The sequence below is a fragment of the Bombina bombina genome, chromosome 7 (genome assembly GCF_027579735.1).
Source record: "Bombina bombina isolate aBomBom1 chromosome 7, aBomBom1.pri, whole genome shotgun sequence".
In the NCBI taxonomy this organism is placed as follows: Eukaryota; Metazoa; Chordata; class Amphibia; order Anura; family Bombinatoridae; genus Bombina; species Bombina bombina.
In genome coordinates this window covers 449,073,640-449,096,345 of record NC_069505.1, presented here as the reverse complement: position 1 = coordinate 449,096,345, position 22,706 = coordinate 449,073,640, and the positions used below count along the sequence as shown (strand labels likewise).

Here is a 22,706-nt window from a genome sequence, read left to right as displayed (position 1 = left end):
TGCACCCTGTACTTACAGCACTATACACACAGTAAGTTACACATATTATTACACACATGACACATCACACACAGTCTGTGCACCCTGTACTTACAGCACTATACACACAGTAAGTTACACATATTATTACACACATAACACATCACACACAGCCTGTGCACCATGTACTTACAGCACGATACACACAGTAAGTAACACATATTATTACACACATGACACATCACACACAGTCTGTGCACCCTGTACTTACAGCACTATACACACAGTAAGTTACACATATTATTACACACATGACACATCACACACAGTCTGTGCACCCTGTACTTACAGCACTATACACACAGTAAGTTACACATATTATTACGCACATGACACATCACACACAGTCTGTGCACCCTGTACTTACAGCACTATACACACAGTAAGTTACACATATTATTACACACAGTCTGTGCACCATGTACTTACAGCACTATACACACAGTAAGTTACGCATGACACATCACACACAGTCTGTGCACCCTGTACTTACAGCACTATACACACATTAAGTTACACATATTATTACACACATGACACATCACACACAGTCTGTGCACCCTGTACTTACAGCACTATACACACAGTAAGTTACACATATTATTACACACATGACACATCACACACAGTCTGTGCACCCTGTACTTACAGCACTATACACACAGTAAGTTACACATATTATTACACACATGACACATCACACACAGTCTGTGCACCCTGTACTTACAGCACTATACACACAGTAAGTTACACATATTATTACACACATGACACATCACACACAGTCTGTGCACCCTGTACTTACAGCACTATACACACAGTAAGTTACACATATTATTACACACATAACACATCACACACAGCCTGTGCACCATGTACTTACAGCACGATACACACAGTAAGTAACACATATTATTACACACATGACACACAGTCTGTGCACCCTGTACTTACAGCACTATACACACAGTAAGTTACACATATTATTACACACATGACACCTAACACAGTCTGTGCACCCTGTACTTACAGCACGATACACACAGTAAGTAACACATATTATTACACACATGACACACAGTCTGTGCACCCTGTACTTACAGCACTATACACACAGTAAGTTACACATATTATTACACACATGACACCTAACACAGTCTGTGCACCCTGTACTTACAGCACGATACACACAGTAAGTAACACATATTATTACACACATGACACACAGTCTGTGCACCCTGTACTTACAGCACTATACACACAGTAAGTTACACATATTATTACACACATGACACCTAACACAGTCTGTTCACCCTGTACTTAGAGCACTATACACACAGTAAGTTACACATATTATTACACACATGACACATCACACACAGTCTGTGCACCCTGTACATACAGCACTATACACACAGTAAGTTACACATATTATTACACACATGACACATCACACACATTCTGTGCACCCTGTACTTACAGCACTATACACACAGTAAGTTACACATATTATTACACACATGACACATCACACACAGCCTGTGCACCCTGTACTTACAGCACTATACACACAGTAAGTTACACACATGACACATCACACACAGCCTGTGCACCCAGTACTTACCGCACTATACACACAGGAACACAAGAGCTACTGAATTTGCAGCTTTTTCCTGGGCCTGTGTGTATCACGTGACCACTGCAGTCTGATGACTATGACATCACAGGTCTTTTAGCAGGATGGGATCTAGCTGCTACCGTACTAGTCAGACATGCTGGGGTCAAAGTACAGTCCTGCGTTCTACACCTGATTCCGGGTAGCTTCTGCTCTCTGTCTAGCTGTGTAACTAACCAGGTCAGTAAATCAGTGTGTGTGACTGTGTAATATATATAGTGTGTTTGTAACTGTGTAATGTATATATATGTGTGTAACTGTGTAATGTATATATATTTATAGTGTGTAATGTGTGTAACTGTGTAATGTGTGTATATATATATATATATATATATATATATATATATATATATATATATATATATATATATATATATATAGGCATAACATAATTTTTAGAGGTGAAACTGGGACCACCTGGTGCGGTGCCAGTGGGGGTGTGGTCAGGAGCGTGGTCAAGGGGGCGTGGCAATTACCGGTCCTTTTAAAGTACAGGTGGCCCTCGGTTTACAACGGTTCAATTTACACCGTTTCAGAATAACAACCTTTTTTTCCAGTCATATGACTGCTATTGAAAAGCATTGAGAAGCAGTGCATTTATTAAAATAGCCAGTAGGTGGAGCTGTCCGCTTGTGTTGCAGCAAAGCCAAGCAAGCTGAAATTAATCAGTTTAACCAGACCTGAGATATTGAGCAGATTTCAAAGGAACAAGATCTTCCTGTCTATAAATCAGTCCAGATTGGAATGCATAGAAAGAACTGTTTGCAGAAAAATGCAAGTGAAGTCTGTGTTGTGTGATTATTTTATTAGGTTTATAATGCTGTTTAGCATATGTTTTTGTTCATTTAACTTAGTTTAATTATATATTCTGTGTTGTGTGATTATTTTATTAGGTTTATACATGCTGTTTAGTATTTAAAGTCTTTATTTCAAAGCTTTAAAAATAATGTATTAGGTGTTACTTATGCCAATTTTGAGAGGGGCCTGGAACCTAACTTCCTCACTTCCCATTGACTTACATTATAAACTGGGTTTCAATTTACAACGGTTTCGATTTACAACCATTCCTTCTGGAACCTAACCCCGGCGTAAACTGAGGGCTACCTGTAGTAGCTTTTATGTGTGTAATGTTTCGTGGATACTCTACCCTTCCTCAGTCAAACAAGTAAATCACACAGTTTAAATAGACCATAACACCACCCCCTAGTGAAAAAGGCACCATTACGTTGTCATGGCAAATAAATCATTAATCTAAATCTCAGATTCTAAATAATGCCAAACATCAAGCATAATTATCACTTTCATAATTATCAATTTCACAATTTAATATCTGCAGTGTAATATGTGTTTTATGTGTCTAATTAAGGAACAGAGCCAAATACTGATAAGGCATAAATACAACATTGAATGAAAGTAAAAAAGAAACACGTAAGTACCTGCTAAAGCTGTTTAAGAGGCTACTCTATACCATAATGCAGGTCTACCATAATGTCTGTACTTCCTAGTCATACCCATATGATTCCCCTAAAGGTGTATTACCGGCAATGTCACCAGGGGTCGTGGGGGAGTTAAATTCTTAGAAAAATAAACCAAGTAGTACTACAAAATTAAAAAAAAACTATGCTGCTCACTGTATTACTAAATGTAAACTTTGAAGGACATGAACGTTAAGCTAAGCAGGGCTGTATGTAACAAAGTACCAGTATCCAACTATGCTGGAAAGTCACAGTCCAGTCATTTTGAATAATGTGTCTGGGTTTCAGGTGGGCTGAAACCCAGACACATGATTTGAAACCTGGAGGTGGCAACCCTATTGGGACAGAATGAACAACTGGGTGGGACACTGGGATAGCGCCTCCAAACCGGGACAATCCCAGTAAAAGTGGGACTTCTGGTAAGCCTATATATATATATATATATATATATATATATATATAGTGTGTAATGTGTATGTGTGTGTGTGTGTGTATATATATATATATATATATATATATATATATATATATATATATATATATATATATGTGTGTATATATATATATATATATATATATATGTGTGTAATGTGTGTGTATATATATATATATATATATATATATATATAGTGTGTAATGTGTGTGTGTGTGTGTGTGTGTATATATATATATATATTCTTGCCCCAGGCAATACGTGGGTAAAACCTACCGTGAGATTAAAGAAAGAATCAAAGAGCATAGACGTGACATCCTAAAAAAACGTGTCAAAACAAGTGGAATTGCACGCCACTTTTTGGAATTCCATAATAGTGAGGTTACCAACTTACGTTACATGGGTTTAGAAAAAGTCAGTATTTCTGAAAGAGGTGGTGACTGGGATAATGCCCTCCTTAAAGAGGAATGTAAGTGGATTTTTAATTTGGACACAGTACAACCAAATGGTCTTAATGAAGAGCTAAACTATGCTCCTTTTTTATAGCTTTGATAATGACTTATTGTATATGTGCCCTCTATCCACTTATATCCCCAGGTTTATACCATCCTATGTTCTTTGTATATATTGGTACCATTTAATGCTAATGTCTGGAATTAAAATGTTTAATATTAACAGATGTTTACTTCGACTTATTTAGCACCAACTTCTTATATTGAATTAAAATGTTAATTATCGATTGATCCTTTTTTATGTTAATATAAAGTATTTCATTGCAGATAATTGTTTCTTTTGAACAATCCTGAGGCCGGCTATGTCTGCACTTTTTCAGTTATTATTTTTTAGTTATTTTCAAATTGTTAGACAACTGTATTTATCACCTAACGGGTTAACCATTTCACCTGGCAACCGGATATAAAGTCTAGCGATGATACGCAATAATCACATGCCTGATGAAGCCCAATAGGAATTGAGGTTTTGGGTGAAACACGTGTCGTTTCTTTGTTCACGCCCACAGGAGCTCCGTGAGCGTGGTGAATTGTTTGGTGGAGAGCGGTTTACCCCCATGAAGAATCGGCTTATCCTAGACCTGGTTTCTAGGACGGATACAGCAAAGGCAGTGGCCAGCTCATCTGTGGAATTAACCTGCCTGTTTGGTAGCAGCACCGCAAATCTTGCCCTTATTAAGCAGGGTCTGTATCACACTAAGCCCGCAGCGGAGGTAAGCGGATATATTGCTCCTAATACTGGATGACTGCAGAGACTAAGGTGAGCTGTCATTAACCCCCTGTGAAGGTACGGGGAAATACCGCCCCACCAGAACGGACTGTGGTTTGGTTTCTGTTAAATCACGGACTGGCTATCCTGCATCTAACAATCCATGTACTGTGTTACTGCTAATGTCGACATATAGCTTGGCAAGTAATCATCTAGCTTTTGCTTTCTGACATCGCTAAACTTACTCCATTGTTACTTGCATGCGAAGATTACTGCCGCCCACTACTGGACTTTATGAATTTTGACAGAACCGCAGTTTGTTATTGTAAATTGCTTATCTACTTGTTAGGTTTTCATTCCTTTAGTCGTAGTTTATTGTACTAGGCTTTAGGGATAGGATATATGAGTATTATAAATTTTGATTGTGCATACTGCCTTTGTCTGCATCCTTTGATTAAATGCATAGGTCACCTGAGGGTTGCTGTATAAATTTGGTACATCAGTGTGTGCTGGATTAAGGGTATTTTCTAATACTATTCTTTTTCTTAATTTTATATATATATATATATATATATATATATATATATATATATATATATATATATATATATATTGTGTAACGGTGTAATACAGACATCCCAACCTGCAAAAACTCATATATTGTGTGTGAGGTACGTGGGTTACAGGTGAGTGTGCACATATATTGTGTGTGTGAGGTACGTGGGTTACAGGTGAGTGTGCACATATATTGTGTGTGAGGTACGTAGGTTACAGGTGAGTGTGCACATATATTGTGTGTGAGGTATGTGGGTTACAGGTGAGTGTGCACATATATTGTGTGTGAGGTACGTAGGTTACAGGTGAGTGTGCACATATATTGTGTGTGAGGTACGTAGGTTACAGGTGAGTGTGCTCATATATTGTGTGTGAGGTATGTAGGTTACAGGTGAGTGTGCACATATATTGTGTGTAATGTACGTGGGTTACAGGTGAGTGTGCACATATTGTGTCTGAGGTACGTGGGTTACAGGTGAGTGTGCACATATATTGTGTGTGAGGTACGTAGGTTACAGGTGAGTGTGCACATATATTGTGTCTGAGGTACGTAGGTTACAGGCGAGTGTGCACATATATTGTGTGTGAGGTCCATGGGTTACAGGTGAGTGTGCACATATATTGTGTGTAAGGTACGTAGGTTACAGGTGAGTGTGCACATATATTGTGTGTGAGGTACGTAGGTTACAGGTGAGTGTGCACATATATTGTGTGTAAGGTACGTAGGTCACAGGTGAGTGTGCACATATATTGTGTGTAAGGTACGTAGGTCACAGGTGAGTGTGCACATATATTGTGTGTAATGTATGTGGGTTGCAGATGAGTGTGCACATATATTATGTCTGAGGTACGTAGGTTACAGGTGAGTGTGCACATATATTGTGTGTGAGGTACGTAGGTTACAGGTGAGTGTGCACATATATTGTGTCTGAGGTACGTGGGTTACAGGTGAGTGTGCACATATATTGTGTGTGAGGTACGTAGGTTACAGGTGAGTGGGCACAATATGTGTGATAGTCTGCTAAATAATTATCTCATTTGTACATAGTAATTTCTGGATGACCACATGATATTTATGTAAAAGGAGGGAGATATTGATCTCACTGACACTACAAACACGTGTATTCTCACTGTACAGGCCGTATGGATGTGACACCTTCAGATGACTCAGCGGTAGAGCACGGAGGAGAACCGGATGTGTTAGATCACTCGAAGACTGAGGAGGATGAAGTTCTTATAAATACGTCTACAGGTGATTAGCGCTAATTTTAAGTAAAAATTCTGTGATGGTGACATTTTGTCTCTTGTAAATAACAGTTTATATATGCTATATATGGCCGAAGTGGTTGTCATGAGAGCATACTGTGATAGACTCAGGAGCGTGCTTTATATATGGCAGCAGTACTTGTCATGTGAGCGCATTGAGGTAGATTTTTGGAGCATAATCTATATATAGCAGCAGTGTTTGTAGCAATATTATACACGAAGGGCCAGATTGCAAGTGAAGCGCTAATTTGTCGTGCGCCCGTAAACGTACTATGCTTATATACATATATATTTCTGTTAATATGTGTAAATACCCAAATAAACACATAAATATTTAAAACTGCTGCCCATAGCTGCGCAACTTACCCCCTTCACTGCACTTGGTTCTCATGCTGTGTCTCACGGCATGAGAACGAGGTTCCCGTGCAATGCGAATACGAGCGGGGGACTTCACTGTGTGCAGCACTGAGTCATCTAATATTCTGTTACCGCTGGTTATATACACATTATATACAATATGGTGCAACACTAATATTCTGTTACCACTGGTTATATACACATTATATACAATATGGTACAGTACTAATATTCTATTACCGCTGGTTATATACACATTATATACACTATGGTGCAGCACTAATATTCTGTTACCGCTGGTTATATACACATTATATACAATATGGTGCCGCACTAATATTCTGTTACCGCTGGTTATATACACATTATATACAATATGGTGCAGCACTAATATTCTGTTACTGCTGTTTATATACACATTATATACAATATGGTGCAGCACTAATATTCTGTTACCGCTGGTTATATACACATTATATACAATATGGTGCAGCACTAATATTCTGTTACTGCTGGTTATATACACATTATATACAATATGGTACAGCACTAATATTTTGTTACTGCTGGTTATATACACATTATATACAATATGGTGCAGCACTAATATTCTGTTACCGCTGGTTATATACACATTATATACATTATGGTGCAGCACTAATATTCTGTTACCGCTGGTTATATATACATTATATACAATATGGTGCAGCACTAATATTCTGTTACCGCTGGTTATATACACATTATATACAATATGGTGCAGCACTAATATTCTGTTACCGCTGGTTATATATACATTAAATACAATATGGTGCAGCGCTGATATTCTGTTACCGCTGGTTATGTACACATTATATACAATATGGTGTAGCACTAATATTCAGTTACCGCTGGTTATATACACATTATATACACTATGGTGCAGCACTAATATTCTGTTACCGCTGGTTATATACACATTATATACAATATGGTACAGCACTAATATTCTGTTACCGCTGGTTATATACACATTATATACAATATGGTGCAGCACCAATATTCTGTTACTGCTGGTTATATACACATTATATACAATATGGTGCAGCACTAATATTCTGTTACCGCTGGTTATATACACATTATATACAATATGGTGCAGCACTAATATTCTGTTACCGCTGGTTATATACACATTATATACAATATGGTGCAGCACTAATATTCTGTTACCGCTGGTTATATACACATTATATACAATATGGTGCAGCACTAATATTCTGTTACCGCTGGTTATATACACATTATATACAATATGGTGCAGCGCTAATATTAGGTTACCGCTGGTTATATACATATTATATACACTATGGTGCAGCACTAATATTCTGTTACCGTTGGTTATATACACATTATATACAGTATGGTGCAGCACTAATATTCTGTTACCGCTGGTTATATACACATTATATACAATATGGTGCAGCACTAATATTCTGTTACCGCTGGTTATATACACATTATATACAATATGGTGCAGCACTAATATTCTGTTACTGTTGGTTATATATACATTATATACAATATGGTGCAGCACTAATATTCTGTTACCGCTGGTTATATACACATTATATACACTATTGTGCAGCTCTAATATTCTGTTACTGCTGGTTATATACACATTATATACAATATGGTGCAGCACTAATATTCTGTTACCGCTGGTTATATAGACATTATATACAATATGCTGCAGCACTAATATTCTGTTACCGCTGGTTATATACACATTATATACAATATGGTGCAGCACTGATATTCTGTTACCGCTAGTTATATACACATTATATACAATATGGTGCAGCACCAATATTCTGTTACTTCTGGTTATATACACATTATATACAATATGGTGTAGAACTAATATTCTGTTACTGCTGGTTATATACACATTATATACACTATGGTGCAGCACTAATATTCTGTTACCGCTGGTTATATGCACATTATATACAATATGGTGCAGCACTAATATTCTGTTACCGCTGGTTATATACACATTATATACAATATGGTGCAGCACTAATATTCTGTTACCGCTAGTTATATACACATTATATACAATATGGTACAGCACTAATATTCTGTTACCGCTGGTTATATACACATTATATACAATATGGTACAGCACTAATATTCTGTTACCGCTGGTTATATACACATTATATACAATATGGTGCAGCACCAATATTCTGTTACTGCTGGTTATATACACATTATATACAATATTGTACAGCACTAATATTCTGTTACCGCTGGCTATATACACATTATATACAATATGGTACAGCGCTAATATTCTGTTACCGCTGGTTATATACACATTATATACACATTATATACAATATGGTACAGCACTAATTTTCTGTTACCGCTGGTTATATACATATTATATACAATATTGTACAGCACTAATATTCTGTTACCGCTGGCGATATACACATTATATACAATATGGTGCAGCACTAATATTCTGTTATATACACATTATATACAATATGGTGCAGCACTAATATTCTGTTACCGTTGGTTATATACACATTATATACAGTATGGTACAGCACTAATATTCTGTTACCGCTGGTTATATACACATTATATACAATATGGTGCAGCACTAATATTCTGTTACCGCTGGTTATATACACATTATATACAATATGGTGCAGCACTAATATTCTGTTACCGCTGGTTATATACACATTATATACTATATGGTGCAGCACTAATATTCTGTTACCACTGGTTATATACACATTATATACAATATGGTGCAGCACTAATATTCTGTTACTGCTGGTTATATACACATTATATACAATATGGTGCAGAACTAATATTCTGTTACCGCTGGTTATATACACATTATATACAATATGGTGCAGCGCTAATATTTTGTTACCACTGGTTATATACACATTATATACAATATGGTGCAGCACTAATATTCTGTTACAGCTGGTTATATACACATTATATACAATACGGTGCAGCACTAATATTCTGTTACCGCTGGCTATATACACATTATATACAATATGGTGCAGCACTAATATTCTGTTACCGCTGGTTATATACACATTATATACAATATGGTGCAGTGCTAATATTCTGTTACCGCTGGTTATATACACATTATATACAATATGGTGCAGCACTAATATTCTGTAACCGCTGGTTATATGCACATTATATACAATACGGTGCAGCACTAATATTCTGTTAACGCTGGTTATATTCACATTATATACAATATGGTGCAGCGCTAATATTCTGTTACCGCTGGGTCTATACACATTATATACACTATGGTGCAGCGCTGATATTCTGTTACGGCTGGTTTTATACACACTATATACAATATGGTGCAGCACTAATATTCTGTTACTGCTGGTTATATACACATTATATACAATATGGTGCAGCACTAATATTCTGTTACCGCTGGTTATATACACATTATATAGAATATGGTACAGCACTAATATTCTGTTACCGCTGGTTATATACACATTATATACAATATGGTACAGCACTAATATTCTGTTACCGCTGGTTATATACATTATATACAATATGGTGCAGCACTAATATTCTGTTACTGCTGTTTATATACACATTATATACAATATGGTGCAGGGCTAATATTCTGTTACCGCTGGTTATATACACATTATATACAATATAGTGCAGCACTGATATTCTGTTACCGCTGGTTATATATACATTATATACAATATGGTGTAGCACTAATATTCTGTTACCGCTGGTTATATACACATTATATACAATATGGTGTAGCACTAATATTCTGTTACCGCTGGTTATATACACATTATATACAATATGGTGCAGCACTAATATTCTGTTACTGTTGGTTATATATACATTATATACAATATGGTACAGCACTAATATTCTGTTACCGCTGGTTATATACACATTATATACACTATGGTGCAGCACTAATATTCTGTTACCGCTGGTTATATACACATTATATACAATATGGTGCAGCACTAATATTCTGTTACCGCTGGTTATATACACATTATATACAATATGGTACAGCACTAATATTCTGTTACCGCTGGTTATATACACATTATATACAATATAGTTATTTTACACCCTGTACTTTGTACTATCAGGTAACTTCCTGCTGTGATTACAGGGCGTCTAGCGGAAAACCCGGGCACTGGGCTATTAAATTGTAAGGAAGAGGATGAGACAGATGACATAAATAGTCATCAGACTAAAATTCATTGGTCCCTCCCTACCGGTGAGTAGTAATATTGGAGAGTCTACCGGGGCTGTGCACAGAGTTACTGCTCTCTCATGTAGTTTACTGTCTGGTTTATAAGTGCTGGGGGGCTGTGTACACAGTTACTTACTGCTCTCATGTAGTTTACTGTCTGGTTTATAAGTGCTGGGACTTTGCACACAGTTACTGCTCTCTCATGTAGTTTACTGTCTGTATTATAAGTGCTGGGGCTGGGCACACAGTTACTTACTGCTCTCATGTAGTTTACTGTCTGGTTTATAAGTGCTGGGGCTGTGCACACAGTTACTTACTGCTCTCATGTAGTTTACTGTATGGTTTATAAGTGCTGGGGCTGTGCACACAGTTACTTACTGCTCTCATGTAGTTTACTGTCTGGTTTATAAGTGCTGGGGCTGTGCACACAGTTACTTACTGCTCTCACATGTAGTTTACTGTCTGGTTTATAAATGCTGGGGCTGTGCACAAAGTTACTTACTGCTCTCGCATGTAGTTTACTGTCTGGTTTATAAGCGCTGGGGCTGTGCACACAGTTACTTACTGCTCTCACATGTAGTTTACTGTCTGGTTTATAAGTGCTGGGGCTGTGCACACAGTTACTTACTGCTCTCATGTAGTTTACTGTATGGTTTATAAGTGCTGGGGCTGTGCACACAGTTACTTACTGCTCTCATGTAGTTTACTGTATGGTTTATAAGTGCTGGGGCTGTGCACACAGTTACTTACTGCTCTCATGTAGTTTACTGTCTGGTTTATAAGTGCTGGGGCTGTGCACACAGTTACTTACTGCTCTCACATGTAGTTTACTGTCTGGTTTATAAATGCTGGGGCTGTGCACAAAGTTACTTACTGCTCTCGCATGTAGTTTACTGTCTGGTTTATAAGTGCTGGTGCTGTGCACAAAGTTACTTACTGCTCTCATGTAGTTTACTGTCTAGTTTATAAGTGCTGGGGCTGTGCACACAGTTACTTACTGCTCTCTCTTATGTAGTTTACTGTCTGGTTTATAAGTGCTGGGGCTGTGCATACAGTTACTTACTGCTCTCATGTAGTTTACTGTCTGGTTTATAAGTGCTGGGGCTGTGCACACAGTTACTTACTGCTCTCATGTAGTTTACTTTCTGGTTTATTAGTGCTGAGCCTGTGCACACAGTTACTTACTGCTCTCTCATGTAGTTTACTGTCTGGTTTATAAGTGCTGTGACTGTGCACACAGTTACTTACTGCTCTCATGTAGTTTACTGTCTGGTTTATAAGTGCTGGGGCTGTGCACACAGTTACTTACTGCTCTCACATGTAGTTTACTGTCTGGTTTATAAATGCTGGGGCTGTGCACAAAGTTACTTACTGCTCTCGCATGTAGTTTACTGTCTGGTTTATAAGCGCTGGGGCTGTGCACACAGTTACTTACTGCTCTCATGTAGTTTACTGTATGGTTTATAAGTGCTGGGGCTGTGCACACAGTTACTGCTCTCTCATGTAGTTTACTGTCTGGTTTATAAGTGCTGGGGCTGTGCACACAGTTACTTACTGCTCTCATGTAGTTTACTGTCTGGTTTATAAGTGCTGGGGCTGTGCACACAGTTACTTACTGCTCTCACATGTAGTTTACTGTCTGGTTTATAAATGCTGGGGCTGTGCACAAAGTTACTTACTGCTCTCGCATGTAGTTTACTGTCTGGTTTATAAGTGCTGGTGCTGTGCACAAAGTTACTTACTGCTCTCATGTAGTTTACTGTCTAGTTTATAAGTGCTGGGGCTGTGCACACAGTTACTTACTGCTCTCTCTTATGTAGTTTACTGTCTGGTTTATAAGTGCTGGGGCTGTGCATACAGTTACTTACTGCTCTCATGTAGTTTACTGTCTGGTTTATAAGTGCTGGGGCTGTGCACACAGTTACTTACTGCTCTCATGTAGTTTACTTTCTGGTTTATTAGTGCTGAGCCTGTGCACACAGTTACTTACTGCTCTCTCATGTAGTTTACTGTCTGGTTTATAAGTGCTGTGACTGTGCACACAGTTACTTACTGCTCTCATGTAGTTTACTGTCTGGTTTATAAGTGCTGGGGCTGTGCACAGTTACTGCTCTCTCATGTAGTTTACTGTCTGGTTTATAAGTGCTGGGGCTGTGCACACAGTTACTTACTGCTCTCATGTAGTTTACTGTCTGGTTTATAAGTGATGTGAATGTGCACACAGTTACTGCTCTCATGTAGTTTACTGTCTGATTTATAAGTGCTGGGGCTGTGCATACAGTTAGTTACTGCTCTCTCATGTAGTTTACTGTCTGGTTTATAAATGCTGGGGCTGTGCACACAGTTACTTACTGCTCTCTCATGTAGTTTACTGTCTGGTTTATAAGTGCTGTGACTGTGCACACAGTTACTTACTGCTCTCATGTAGTTTACTGTCTGGTTTATAAGTGCTGGGGCTGTGCACAGTTACTGCTCTCTCATGTAGTTTACTGTCTGGTTTATAAGTGCTGGGGCTGTGCACACAGTTACTTACTGCTCTCATGTAGTTTACTGTCTGGTTTATAAGTGATGTGAATGTGCACACAGTTACTGCTCTCATGTAGTTTACTGTCTGGTTTATAAGTGCTGGGGCTGTGCATACAGTTACTTACTTCTCTCTCATGTAGTTTACTGTCTGGTTTAAAAGTGCTGGGGCTGTTTACACAGTTACTTACTGCTCTCATGTAGTTTACTGTCTGGTTTATATGTGCTGGGGCTGTGCACACAGTTACTTACTGCTCTCATGTAGTTTACTGTCTGGTTTATAAGTGCTGGGGCTGTGCACACAGTTACTGCTCTCTCATGTAGTTTACTGTCTGGTTTATAAGTGCTGGGGCTGTGCACACAATTACTTACTGCTCTCTCATGTAGTTTACTGTCTGGTTTATAATTGTTGGGGCTGTGCACACAGTTACTGCTCTCTCATGTAGTTTACTGTCTGGTTTATAAGTGCTGGGGCTGTACACACAGTTACTGCTCTCTCATGTAGTTTACTGTCTGGTTTATAAGTGCTGGGGCTGTGCACACAGTTACTTACTGCTCTCTCATGTAGTTTACTGTCTGGTTTATAAGTGCTGGGGCTGTGCACACAGTTACTTACTGCTCTCTCATGCAGTTTACCGTCTGCTTTATAAGTGCTGGGGCTGTGCACACAGTTACTTACTGCTCTCATGTAGTTTACTGTCTGGTTTATAAGTGCTGGGGCTGTGCACACAGTTACTTACTGCTCTCATGTAGTTTACGGTCTGGTTTATAAGCGCTGGGGCTGTGCACACAGTTACTGCTCTCACATGTAGTTTACGGTCTGGTTTATAAGCGCTGGGGTTGTGCACACAGTTACTTACTGCTCTCTCATGTAGTTTACTGTCTGGTTTATAAGTGCTGGAGCTGTGCACACAGTTACTTACAGCTCTCATGTAGTTTACGGTCTGGTTTATAAGTGCTGGGGCTGTGCACACAGTTACTTACTGCTCTCTCATGTAGTTTACTGACTGGTTTATAAGTGCTGGGGCTGTGCACACAGTTACTTACTGCTCTCTCATGCAGTTTACCGTCTGCTTTATAAGTGCTGGGGCTGTGCACACAGTTACTTACTGCTCTCATGTAGTTTACTGTCTGGTTTATAAGTGCTGGGGCTTTGCACACAGTTAATTACTGCTCTCATGTAGTTTACGGTCTGGTTTATAAGCGCTGGGGCTGTGCACACAGTTACTGCTCTCACATGTAGTTTACGGTCTGGTTTATAAGCGCTGGGGTTGTGCACACAGTTACTTACTGCTCTCTCATGTAGTTTACTGTCTGGTTTATAAGTGCTGGAGCTGTGCACACAGTTACTTACAGCTCTCATGTAGTTTACGGTCTGGTTTATAAGTGCTGGGGCTGTGCACACAGTTACTTACTGCTCTCTCATGTAGTTTGCTGTCTGGTTTATAAGTGCTGGGGCTGTGCACACAGTTACTTACTGCTCTCTCATGTAGTTTACTGACTGGTTTATAAGTGCTGGGGCTGTGCACACAGTTACTTACTGCTCTCTCATGTAGTTTATTGTCTGGTTTATAAGTGTTGGGGCTGTGCACACAGTTACTTACTGCTCTCTCATGTAGCTTGCTGTCTGGTTTATAAGTGCCGGGGCTGTGCACACAGTTACTTACTGCTCTCTCATGTTGTTTGCTGTCTGGTTTATAAGTGCTGGGGCTGTGCACACAGTTACTGACTGCTCTCTCATGTAGTTTACTGTCTGGTTTATAAGTGCTGGGGCTGTGCGCACGTGGCCGAATTTACTACCTACTTTTAATATAAGTAGTTTTTGAGGTGCACCCGAAAAGGCGCATTTTCTTCTGTTAAGTGTGATCAGTCCACGGGTCATCATTACTTCTGGGATATTACTCCTCCCCAACAGGAAGTGCAAGAGGATTCACCCAGCAGAGCTGCATATAGCTCCTCCCCTCTACGTCACTCCCAGTCATTCTCTTGCACCCAACGACTAGATAGGATGTGTGAGAGGACTATGGTGATTATACTTAGTTTTATATCTTCAATCAAAAGTTTGTTATTTTAAAATAGCACCGGAGTGTGTTATTATCTCTCTGGCAGAGTTTGAAGAAGAATCTACCAGAGTTTTTGTTATGATTTTAGCCGGAGTAGTTAAGATCATATTGCTGTTTCTCGGCCATCTGAGGAGAGGTAAACTTCAGATCAGGGGACAGCGGGCAGATGAATCTGCATAGAGGTATGTAGCAGTTTTTATTTTCTGACAATGGAATTGATGAGAAAATCCTGCCATACCGATATAATGTCATGTATGTATACTTTACACTTCAGTATTCTGGGGAATGGTACTTCACTAGAATTACATTGTAAGAAATACATAAAGCTGTTTAATAACTAGAGATTATGTTTAACGTTTTTGCTGGAATGTAAAATCGTTTTCATTTGCTGAGGTACTGAGTGAATAAATGTTTGGGCACTATTTTTCCACTTGGCAGTTGCTTAATCTGTTTTCTGACAGTTTCTGTTCTCCCTCACTGCTGTGGGTGAGGGGGAGGGGCCGTTTTTTTTGGCGCTTTTACTACGCATCAAATATTTCAGTCAGCAACTCATTGTATTCCCTGCATGATCCGGTTCATCTCTACAGAGCTCAGGGGTCTTCAAAACTTATTTTGAGGGAGGTAATTTCTCTCAGCAGAGCTGTGAGAATTATAGTTTGACTGAGATAAAAAACGTTTATTCTGTAATTTGTTTCCTGCTTTCAGAATTTGTTATCTTTGCTAATGGGATTAAACCTTTGCTAAAGTTGTGTTGTTTACAAGGATTGAGGCTATAACTGTTTTCAATTTATTAATTTTCAACTGTCATAGATCTTCTGTGCTTCTTAAAGGCACAGTACGTTTTAATATTATTCTAATTGAATTGTATTTCCAAGTTGCAAGTTTATTTGCTAGTGTGTTAAACATGTCTGATTCAGAGGATGATACCTGTGTCATTTGTTGCAATGCCAAAGTGGAGCCCAATAGAAATTTATGTACTAACTGTATTGATGCTACTTTAAATAAAAGTCAATCTGTACAAATTGAACAAATTTCACCAAACAACGAGGGGAGAGTTATGCCGACTAACTCGCCTCACGTGTCAGTACCTACATCTCCCGCTCAGAGGGAGGTGCGTGATATTGTAGCGCCGAGTACATCTGGGCGGCCATTACAAATCACATTACAGGATATGGCTACTGTTATGACTGAGGTTTTGGCTAAATTACCAGAACTAAGAGGTAAGCGTGATCACTCTGGGGTGAGAACAGAGTGCGCTGATAATATTAGGGCCATGTCAGACACTGCGTCACAGGTGGCAGAACATGAGGACGGAGAACTTCATTCTGTGGGTGACGGTTCTGATCCAAACAGACTGGATTCAGATATTTCAAATTTTAAATTTAAACTGGAAAACCTCCGTGTATTACTAGGGGAGGTGTTAGCGGCTCTGAATGATTGTAACACAGTTGCAATACCAGAGAAAATGTGTAGGTTGGATAAATATTTTGCGGGTACCGACGAGTACTGAGGTTTTTCCTATACCTAAGAGACTTACTGAAATTGTTACTAAGGAGTGGGATAGACCCGGTGTGCCGTTCTCACCCCCTCCGATATTTAGAAAAATGTTTCCAATAGACGCCACCACAAGGGACTTATGGCAAACGGTCCCTAAGGTGGAGGGAGCAGTTTCTACCTTAGCTAAGCGTACCACTATCCCGGTGGAGGATAGCTGTGCTTTTTCAGATCCAATGGATAAAAAGTTAGAGGGTTACCTTAAGAAAATGTTTGTTCAACAAGGTTTTATATTGCAACCCCTTGCATGCATTGCGCCGATCACGGCTGCAGCGGCATTCTGGATTGAGTCTCTGGAAGAGAACATTGGTTCAGCTACTCTGGACGACATTACGGACAGGCTTAGAGTCCTTAAACTAGCTAATTCATTCATTTCGGAGGCCGTAGTACATCTTACTAAACTTACGGCGAAGAATTCAGGATTCGCCATTCAGGCACGCAGGGCGCTGTGGCTAAAATCCTGGTCAGCTGATGTTACTTCTAAGTCTAAATTGCTTAATATACCTTTCAAAGGGCAGACCTTATTCGGGCCCGGGTTGAAAGAGATTATCGCTGACATTACAGGAGGTAAAGGCCATGCCCTGCCTCAGGACAAAGCCAAGACTAGACAGTCTAATTTTCGTTCCTTTCGTAATTTCAAAGCAGGAGCAGCATCAACTTCCTCTGCACCAAAACAGGAAGGAGCTGTTGCTCGCTACAGACAAGGCTGGAAACCTAACCAGTCCTGGAACAAGGGCAAGCAGACTAGGAAACCTGCTGCTGCCCCTAAAACAGCATGAATTGAGGGCCCCCGATCCGGGATCGGATCTAGTGGGGGGCAGACTTTCTCTCTTCGCCCAGGCTTGGGCAAGAGATGTTCAGGATCCCTGGGCGCTAGAGATAATATCTCAGGGATACCTTCTGGACTTCAAATACTCTCCTCCAAGAGAGAGATTTCATCTGTCAAGATTGTCAACAATCCAGACAAAGAAAGAGGCGTTTCTACGCTGCGTACAAGAGCTCTTGTTAATGGGAGTAATCCATCCAGTTCCACGATCGGAACAGGGACAGAGGTTTTACTCAAATCTGTTTGTGGTTCCCAAAAAAGAGGGAACTTTCAGACCAATCCTGGACTTAAAGATCCTAAACAAATTCCTAAGAGTTCCATCGTTCAAGATGGAGACTATTCGGACAATTTTACCTATGATCCAAGAGGGTCAGTACATGACCACTGTAGATTTAAAAGATGCTTACCTTCACATACCGATTCACAAAGATCATTATCGGTACCTAAGGTTTGCCTTCCTAGACAGGCATTACCAGTTTGTGGCTCTTCCATTCGGATTGGCTACAGCTCCAAGAATCTTCACAAAGGTTCTGGGTGCTCTTCTGGCGGTACTAAGACCGCGGGGAATCTCGGTAGCTCCATACCTAGACGACATTCTGATACAAGCTTCAAGCTTTCAAACTGCCAAGTCTCATACAGAGTTAGTTCTGGCATTTCTAAGGTCACATGGATGGAAGGTGAACGAAAAGAAAAGTTCACTCGTTCCACTCACAAGAGTTCCCTTCCTGGGGACTCTTATAGATTCTGTAGAAATGAAGATTTACCTGACAGAGGACAGGCTAACAAGACTTCAAAGTGCTTGCCGCACCCTTCATTCCATTCAACACCCGTCAGTGGCTCAATGCATGGAGGTAATCGGCTTAATGGTAGCGGCAATGGACTTAGTACCCTTTGCACGCTTACACCTCAGACCACTGCAACTGTGCATGCTAAGTCAGTGGAATGGGGATTACTCAGACTTATCCCCTTCTCTGAATCTGGATCAAGAGACCAGAAATTCTCTTCTATGGTGGCTTTCTCGGCCACATCTGTCCAGGGGGATGCCATTCAGCAGACCAGACTGGACAATTGTAACAACAGACGCCAGCCTTCTAGGTTGGGGTGCCGTCTGGAATTCTCTGAAGGCTCAGGGACAATGGAGTCAGGAGGAGAGTCTCCTGCCAATAAACATTCTGGAATTGAGAGCAGTTCTCAATGCCCTCCTGGCTTGGCCCCAGTTGACAACTCGGGGGTTCATCAGGTTTCAGTCGGACAACATCACGACTGTAGCTTACATCAACCATCAGGGAGGGACAAGAAGCTCCCTAGCTATGATGGAAGTATCAAAGATAATTCGCTGGGCAGAGTCTCACTCTTGCCACCAGTCAGCAATCCACATCCCGGGAGTGGAGAACTGGGAGGCGGATTTCTTAAGTCGTCAGACTTTTCATCCGGGGGAGTGGGAACTTCATCCGGAGGTCTTTGCCCAAATACTTCGACGTTGGGGCAAACCAGAGATAGATCTCATGGCGTCTCGACAGAACGCCAAGCTTCCTCGTTACGGGTCCAGATCCAGGGATTCAGGAGCAGTCCTGATAGATGCTCTGACAGCACCTTGGGACTTCAGGATGGCTTACGTGTTTCCACCCTTCCCGTTGCTTCCTCGATTGATTGCCAGAATCAAACAAGAGAGAGCATCAGTGATTCTAATAGCACCTGCGTGGCCACGCAGGACTTGGTATGCAGACCTGGTGGACATGTCATCCTGTCCACCTTGGTCTCTACCTCTGAAACAGGACCTTCTGATACAGGGTCCCTTCAAACATCAAAATCTAACTTCTCTGAAGCTGACTGCTTGGAAATTGAACGCTTGATTTTATCAAGACGTGGGTTTTCTGAGTCAGTTATTGATACCTTAATACAGGCTAGGAAACCTGTTACCAGAAAGATTTACCATAAGATATGGCGTAAATACCTATATTGGTGTGAATCCAAAGGTTACTCTTGGAGTAAGGTTAGGATTCCTAGGATATTGTCTTTTCTACAAGAAGGTTTAGAAAAGGGTTTATCTGCTAGTTCATTAAAGGGACAGATCTCAGCTCTGTCCATTCTGTTACACAAACGTCTGTCAGAAGTTCCTGACGTCCAGGCTTTTTGTCAGGCTTTGGCCAGGATTAAGCCTGTGTTTAAAACTGTTGCTCCACCATGGAGTTTAAACCTTGTTCTTAATGTTTTACAGGGCGTTCCGTTTGAACCCCTTCATTCCATTGATATAAAGTTGTTATCTTGGAAAGTTCTATTTTTAATGGCTATTTCCTCGGCTCGAAGAGTCTCTGAATTATCAGCCTTACATTGTGATTCTCCTTATTTGATTTTTCATTCGGATAAGGTAGTCCTGCGTACTAAACCTGGGTTCTTACCTAAGGTAGTTACTAACAGGAATATCAATCAAGAGATTGTTGTTCCTTCTTTATGCCCAAATCCTTCTTCAAAGAAGGAACGTCTACTGCACAACCTGGATGTAGTCCGTGCTCTAAAATTTTACTTACAGGCAACTAAGGAATTTCGACAAACGTCTTCTCTGTTTGTCATTTACTCTGGGCAGAGGAGAGGTCAAAAAGTTTGGGCCTTCAAGAATGAGGCCTCTGTTGAACAGATTTGCAAGGCTGCAACTTGGTCTTCGCTTCATACTTTTTCCAAATTTTACAAATTTGACACTTTTGCTTCATCGGAGGCTATTTTTGGGAGAAAGGTTCTTCAGGCAGTGGTTCCTTCTGTATAAAGAGCCTGCCTATCCCTCCCGTCATCCGTGTACTTTTGCTTTGGTATTGGTATCCCAGAAGTAATGATGACCCGTGGACTGATCACACTTAACAGAAGAAAACATAATTTATGCTTACCTGATAAATTCCTTTCTTCTGTAGTGTGATCAGTCCACGGCCCGCCCTGTTTTTAAGGCAGGTAAATATTTTTTAATTTATACTCCAGTCACCACTTCACCCTTGGCTTTTCCTTTCTCGTTGGTCCTTGGTCGAATGACTGGGAGTGACGTAGAGGGGAGGAGCTATATGCAGCTCTGCTGGGTGAATCCTCTTGCACTTCCTGTTGGGGAGGAGTAATATCCCAGAAGTAATGATGACCCGTGGACTGATCACACTACAGAAGAAAGGAATTTATCAGGTAAGCATAAATTATGTTTTTACCAACTGTAATCTGTGTTAAATGGACACCTCTTGGTTTTGTGTAACAAAAAGCAGAATCTGTAACTTCAGTTATCTAAATGCTGTAGATTTCCCCGATACAATTTTTAATTTGCAGCATTTGCAGTTTACAGAATTTTTCTTTTAACATCTGGTTAGTGTAGGATCTTCAGTAGCACAATATTTATGGAAAAGCAAAAGGGGCATTTTAAATGCATTAAAAAAAACACATACTGATTTATTATGTTACCTTATTACAAGACTCCACTGTTTTATGGTAAAGTTATAAACACTAGATCATGTGATATCAACACTAGATCATGTGATATCAACACTAGATCATGTGATATAAACACTAGATCATGTGATATAAACAGTAGGTCATATGATATAAAAACTGAATCTGCTTTATTTGTGCAGATGAAGATAAAGCTGATATAGTGAAAGTTGAGATAACAGAAGATTTGTGTGTGAGGCGTCAACAGGGAACCCCGGATGAGGAAACCAGTGGCAGTATCAGCCCAGGTGAGTGCTTGTGTGTTGTGTCTGATCGATGCAGGGTTACAGATGAGTGTGCACGTGTGTTGTGTCCGAGGGATGCAGGTTACAGGTGAGTGTGCACTTGCGTGGTGTCTGAGGGACATGTATCACAGATGAATGTGCACATATGTTGTGTCTGAGGGACACCTATTACAGATGAATGTGCACATACGTTGTGTCTGAGGGACACGTATTACAGATGAATGTGCACATATGTTGTGTCTGAGGGACACTTATTACAGATGAATGTACACATATGTTGTGTCTGAGGGACACTTATTACAGATGAATGTGCACATATGTTGTGTCTGAGGGACACTTATTACAGATGAATGTGCACATATGTTGTATCTGAGGGACACTTATTACAGATGAATGTACACATATGTTGTGTCTGAGGGACACTTATTACAGATGAATGTGCACATATGTTGTGTCTGAGGGACACCTATTACAGATGAATGTGCACATATGTTGTGTCTGAGGGACACTTATTACAGATGAATGTACACATATGTTGTGTCTGAGGGACACTTATTACAGATGAATGTGCACATATGTTGTGTCTGAGGGACACTTATTACAGATGAATGTGCACATATGTTGTATCTGAGGGACGCTTATTACAGATGAATGTACACATATGTTGTGTCTGAGGGACACTTATTACAGATGAATGTGCACATATGTTGTGTCTGAGGGACAC

At 39.8% G+C, this 22,706-nt stretch overlaps 1 protein-coding gene across 3 annotated transcripts in view; it reads left to right on the top strand.

The window, feature by feature from the left end:
• The first annotated feature begins 1,781 nt into the window (after positions 1–1,781).
• The window catches only part of LOC128666682 (gastrula zinc finger protein XlCGF17.1), a 53,105-nt gene continuing 32,180 nt past the window's right edge, over positions 1,782–22,706 (top strand). The window contains exons 1-5 of one of the 3 annotated variants that reach the window (XM_053721409.1): positions 1,782–1,894; positions 4,641–4,844; positions 6,534–6,647; positions 11,232–11,339; positions 21,881–21,985. In XM_053721409.1, the coding sequence (XP_053577384.1) occupies positions 6,539–6,647; positions 11,232–11,339; positions 21,881–21,985 (322 nt within the window). In that variant the 5' untranslated portion in view covers positions 1,782–1,894; positions 4,641–4,844; positions 6,534–6,538. Of the gene's footprint in view, positions 1,895–4,640; positions 4,892–6,533; positions 6,648–11,231; positions 11,340–21,880; positions 21,986–22,706 lie in introns of all 3 variants that reach the window. The other 2 variants (XM_053721408.1, XM_053721411.1) reach the window with 2 other exon arrangements.